At 45.1% G+C, this 5411-nt stretch overlaps 1 protein-coding gene across 1 annotated transcript in view; it reads left to right on the forward strand.

Annotated features, from left to right (window-relative positions):
* Nucleotides 1–5107, forward strand: part of LOC112150770 (zinc finger CCHC domain-containing protein 7-like) — a 5471-nt gene extending 364 nt beyond the window's left edge. The window contains exons 2-4 of the mRNA XM_036216333.1: nucleotides 2830–3684; nucleotides 3729–4020; nucleotides 4452–5107. Of these exons, the coding sequence (XP_036072226.1) occupies nucleotides 2830–3684; nucleotides 3729–4020; nucleotides 4452–4628 (1324 nt within the window). The 3' untranslated portion in view covers nucleotides 4629–5107. The remainder of the gene's footprint in view (nucleotides 1–2829; nucleotides 3685–3728; nucleotides 4021–4451) is intronic.
* Nucleotides 5108–5411: the final 304 nt, after the last annotated feature.

Raw genomic sequence — 5411 nt, forward strand, 5'->3', positions numbered from 1 at the left:
TTCACGACTCGCACATCACTAAAGCCGAGCAACAAGACTTGCTGAAAGAGACAATCCAGCACTAGCCACTGAACGGGGCTCCGCGCAGCTTAGTGATGGGAGCTTCCACTCCAGTGCTGTAAGTAACAGACAGACGATTAAGTCGCCAAAGCTCTACATAAACAAATATGATGGTGAGATATCAAAATGGCAAGAATTCTGGGATCAGTTTGAGACTGCCATCCACGGAAATAATGAGCTGAGCAAAACAGAAAAATTTACATATCTAAAGTCCTATCTGGTGGGTCCTGCAGCAAGAGCTATCACTGGTCTGAAGTTAACTGAGTACAACTATGACACTGCTATAGACATGCTCAGAGAGAGGTTTGGCAGGAAAGACTTGATAGTGAGCGCACACATGACAAAACTGCTAAATCTAACCCCAGTTAAGAGATCTTCTGATATTGTTGCATTGAGAAAACTTTATGATGAGTGTGAAGTCCAGATCAGAGGATTAGAATCCCTTGGAGTTGTCTCAAACTCATATGGAGGACTTCTGTGCTCAATATTGCTTCAGAAAATCCCAGAAGATCTCACTCTTGCCTACACGCGTGAAACACACTCAAATTATGAGTTTAAGGTTACAGAACTCATTGCCTTTTTACAACATGAAGTTGAAAGCAGAGAGCGTGCGATGCACATGACGAAAGCAGTCAGCACTAACAAAGAACCTCAGCCCCCAATCAGCGACAGTACAAGTCGGATACAGAGAGCAGAAAATTCAGGAATCCAAATTTACCGTCTGCAGCAGCCCTTCACACCAGTATCTTAAATACTCTAGAAGGTTGTATATTCTGTGACAATTCTAGCCACCAGTCTGGACAATGCACACTCAGTCTGCGGAAGGAGAAGTTAATGAAGCTGGGAAGATGTTTTGTGTGCCTTGGGCAGCGACATGTACCAAGGTTCTGCCGGGCTAAGGGCATCATATGCAGTTTGTGTGGTCGAAGACGCCATGCAACCATGTGTGATAAGGGTGAACATACAGAAACACACACTGAAAATCCAGCTCCAAGTGATGCAGTTATCTCTTCCGTGACCCCACATACTTTCAAGACAAATAAAGGAAAGAGTAACACAGTTCTTCTCCAAACAGTGACAGCATATGTTTGTGGACCTCTGGGAAAAGCTACGTAACGCTGCCTGATTGATGGAGGAAGTCGACGAAGTTTTATATCAGAGAAGCAGGTGAAATCATTGGGACTGTCTGTTGTAAAAAAAGAGACCTTAAAGCTACATACCTTTGACAGCAATGCACCGACAAAAATGGACTACAATGTTGTAAAACTAGTCCTGCAAGATGTGGTTAACAAAGGAAAAACTTTGGAAATTGAAGCTATTGAAAAATCAGAAGTAAGCTCTGCAATTATACAGGTGCCTGGAGAGCAGATTAGACAGAAGTTGAAGAGTAAGAGCCTGCCATTAGCCGACACATCAGCAAGCAATGATGAAGAAGTGGAGCTGTCTGTTCTGATAGGTGCTGACCACTACTGGGAGGTAGCATCAGGGAAGATTGAAAGACTATCAGAATCCCTGGTTGCCATAGAAACAATATTTGGCTGGACAGTGCGGGGACCTGTTCCCATGTCGAGCATGAGAGACGCTTCATGCTTGAAAATAGGCATTGAGGAAGACACACAGGTCTCAGATCAGCTACGATCCTTTTGGGAAATAGAGTCTCTTGGCATCACTCATAACCTAGAGCAGTGAGCTGAAGACGTTGAGGTTCAACAGTGTCTTCAAAGATCACTGAAAAGCAGAGAAGGTCGCAATGAGGTCAGGTTACCATGGCGACAAGATGCACTCAAACTCCCTAACAACAAGAGTGTTGCCCAAAAACGATTTGAGAGTTTGAAAGGGAGGTTGAAAACTGATGTGTCCTTGTTTGAGAGATACAATGAAGTGATAGAAGATTATCTTCAACAAAGAATGTGTGAAACGGCTCCTATGTCTAAGCAGTCAGAGGGAGTATATGAAGGGAAAACTGAGTACTACCTGCCTCACCAGGCTGTAATCAGAGAGGACAAGGCAACAACCAAGTTAAGAGTTGTTTTTGATGCTTCTTCACACAAGGATGGTTGTCCTTCACTCAACAGCTGTCTCCTCACGGGCCAAACCTGAACCCAGATCTTCTGAATGTATTGATAAGGTTCAGGCTCCATCCAGTTGCATTCATGGCTGACATCACTAAAGCTTTCCTGCAGATATCAGTTGCAGAAGAGGACCGAGATCCTCTGAGATTTTTGACCCCATTCACAATAACGGTCAAATGCCTCTTTCAGGAAATGTGGCAAAGAGGCATCAGCTGGGATGAAGAGTTGCCAAACGACCTCTCATTTATTTGGCAGCAGTGGTGTGTGGAACTGCTTCAAATCCATCAGATAGCCATCCCGAGATGGTACGGAGCTGACATGTTTTACATAAAACAAGACCGAATACACCATGTCTTCTGTGATGCCAGTGAAAGGGCATATGGCGCAGTAGCATATATTCAAGGGCAGACGTGCGATGGACAAGGCATCACCAGACTGGTCATGTCCAAGTCAAGAGTGGCACCTATTAAAAAACTGGAATTAATGGGAGATTAATGGGAGATCTAGTTGCTGCACGGATGGGAAACAACCTGTTAAGATCAATGAACATGCAGTCAACACAAATACGAATGTGGTCAGACTCTATGATTGTGATTCGATGGATTCACAGCTCAGCACAAAGATGGAGGCAGTTTGTTGCTAATAGAGTGGAGGAGATTCAATCATTAACCACACGAGAATCTTGGCCACATTGCAGTGGAAAACTGAATCCAGCAGATCTCATCACAAGAGGTCAAACAGTCTCGAAACTGAAGGAAGCAGAGCTGTGGTGGGCCAGACCTCAGTTCCTGGATGCATTAACACAACCAGAGTCACCTTTGAGGGAGCACCGTGAAGATGAGGTAAAGGCTGAACTTAAACATCTACAGATAACAGTTCATCTGGGCAACACTGAGACCAGACCGGCAGAGTCACTGCATCTAGAGAAGTACAGTAAGATAAAAACTGTTCTTAGGGTCACAGCCTGGATTAAACGCTTTGCTCACAACTGTCGTTCCAGAGCAAAGAGGCAAGGAGAGCTCACAGCAGAAGAAATAGTAGACGCTGAAAGACACTGGATCTTGGTCGTGCAAAGACAGTCTTACCAAAGGGAGATATTCAGTGCCAAGCAGAACTGGGAGGAGTGGGAGGATGAGCTGTATCGAGATGATGAAAACTCAGAAGAGTCCGTGAGCAAGAGCGAGCTGGAGTTCCACCTCTATAGCCAGCTTCATTACTCCTCTAACGCTGGGGAGTTGGACAATGCAGAGGAAGAGGAGGAACATGAGGGAAAGCAGGACAGTGACACCTCCTCATCTGATCTCTACAGCTGCACCGTAAGAAAAAGAAAAAAGAGAAACCAAAGCAGAGGAAGAGTAAGCCAAATGGCTCAAAGTTACTGTCGTCGTTTTTCGAGGAAGTTATTGTCTCTGGTCCTGATGTCATTACCATCTTTGATGACTCAACTGAGGATACTGATGGAGCCTGTTCCTCAAAAGGCGGAGCTTTACCCAAACAACAGACTTCCACTCCAGCACAACAGCATACTAAGACGAGGAGCAGAAGTCCTGCTGTGCCAGTGGCCGTATTGTCCAGCAGTTCAGAGTCCGAAACCAGATCAGATTTGTCCGATTCATCGGATTCTGAAGATTTGGAGAACTGGATGATTCTGGGTCAAGGAAAGCGGGAAGAAGACCAATCCATCTCGCTACACAGCAACACAGATGCTGGTGAAGGTTGCAGCTGGTGGGTGTCTGAGAAAGACATGGAGGTTCAGATCCACAACAAAGACAGGACCTCCAGGACAGCGAGGCAGCCAAAAAGATACTTCACGTGGAAGAACATCCACTGTAGAAACTGCAACAAGACTGGACACCTATCCAAGAGCTGTCCTGAGCCAAAAAAGTTGGTACTGTTATGGTTTGGTGTTTTCTTTTATTTGGTTTTGTGGTGTTGTGTTTTTGTACTTATGTTTTGTCTCCTTTGTGCTTCTACAGGTTGGCGTGGGGCAGGAGGCGTGGCCTTCTCTAACTGGTGATGCTGCACACCTGCACCCAATCTAATCCTCAACCTTTAAAAGCCTCTCCCTGGCTCCTCCAACCTGCCAGGTTATTCCCCTTCCATGTGGCCTTTTCGCTGCTGTCATTGGTCTAGCCTCCTGGTCCACCACCAGTCTGCTTCTTTAGTTTTATTGCTGTTGTGAAATCAATAAATCTTCACTGATTGAACATCCAGTCTGGCTCTGCGCTGGGATATGTCTACACACCCTGACAGGTACCCTGCTTCCTCTGTGGTGCCCCGGGCCACCTGGGGGTTGAGTGTCCCAATACTTAATGCCAGAACTGCGGACAGCCCGGACACGCGTTCGGCACCTGCAGCGAAATAGCCTACTCGGAAAAGCAGTGCCATCGCTGCGGCATGAAGGGGCACTTTTCTGATGCCGGTCCAGAGATCTGGAGGCAGTACCATCTTACAACCACAAATGGCCCCCCAGTAACCGCAGGCAAGACGAGATAAAGATAAAAGCTTCAAAAATGCAAGAAAACTGCAGCTTCTCCAGTCCTTCTCAGATGCCTTCCTCCATCAAACTACCCAAAAAGAAACAGAAAATCAACACCCAGATGAACAGTACGCCAAATCCTACCCACAAGTCCACTCCTAACCACATATATTTGAAAGATGAAGAGCTCAGAGATGAAACATCTTCAACAAAAACGTTCAGGGATGGGGCCGGCAGTGCTAAACTGTTGAAGCCCAAGAGACCATTCCCCGCCTCGAGAAACCCACCTGCTAAACCAGTTTTAGATGAAGACTGCGACTTCCCGAGAGGAGGAAGGCCAAACAAGAAGAGAAGGAGAAGGAAGAGTAACAAGTTGGAGGAAATTAACCGCAGGCAAGACGAGATAAAGATAAAAGCTCCAAAAATGCAAGAAAACTGCAGCTTTGCCAGTCCTTCTCAGACGCCTTCCTCCATCAAACCACCCAAAAAGATATAACAAACGTTGTCCTTTCAGTTCCTTTAGTTCGACATGATGCTGATCAGAAATGACTGGCGCTAGATGAAGGAAATCTGTGTATTTTGTAACTCTTTCTGGAAACAAGTGAATCTGTGATGCAAAAATAAACAAGATTTTAAATAATGATTATGTGTGTTATTGTTGCCTTTAAAAGTTCATTTGAATTTCAGTTTTATTTATTTCTCTTGGACAGTGGTCATTAAAATAACCCAGTACCTATTTTTATCCGTTGTCCGCAGACAGATGTTAAAAATTAACATAAAAGACATAATAGTACAGGTCA

The sequence above is a fragment of the Oryzias melastigma genome, linkage group LG17 (assembly GCF_002922805.2).
Source record: "Oryzias melastigma strain HK-1 linkage group LG17, ASM292280v2, whole genome shotgun sequence".
Classification (NCBI taxonomy): Eukaryota; Metazoa; Chordata; class Actinopteri; order Beloniformes; family Adrianichthyidae; genus Oryzias; species Oryzias melastigma.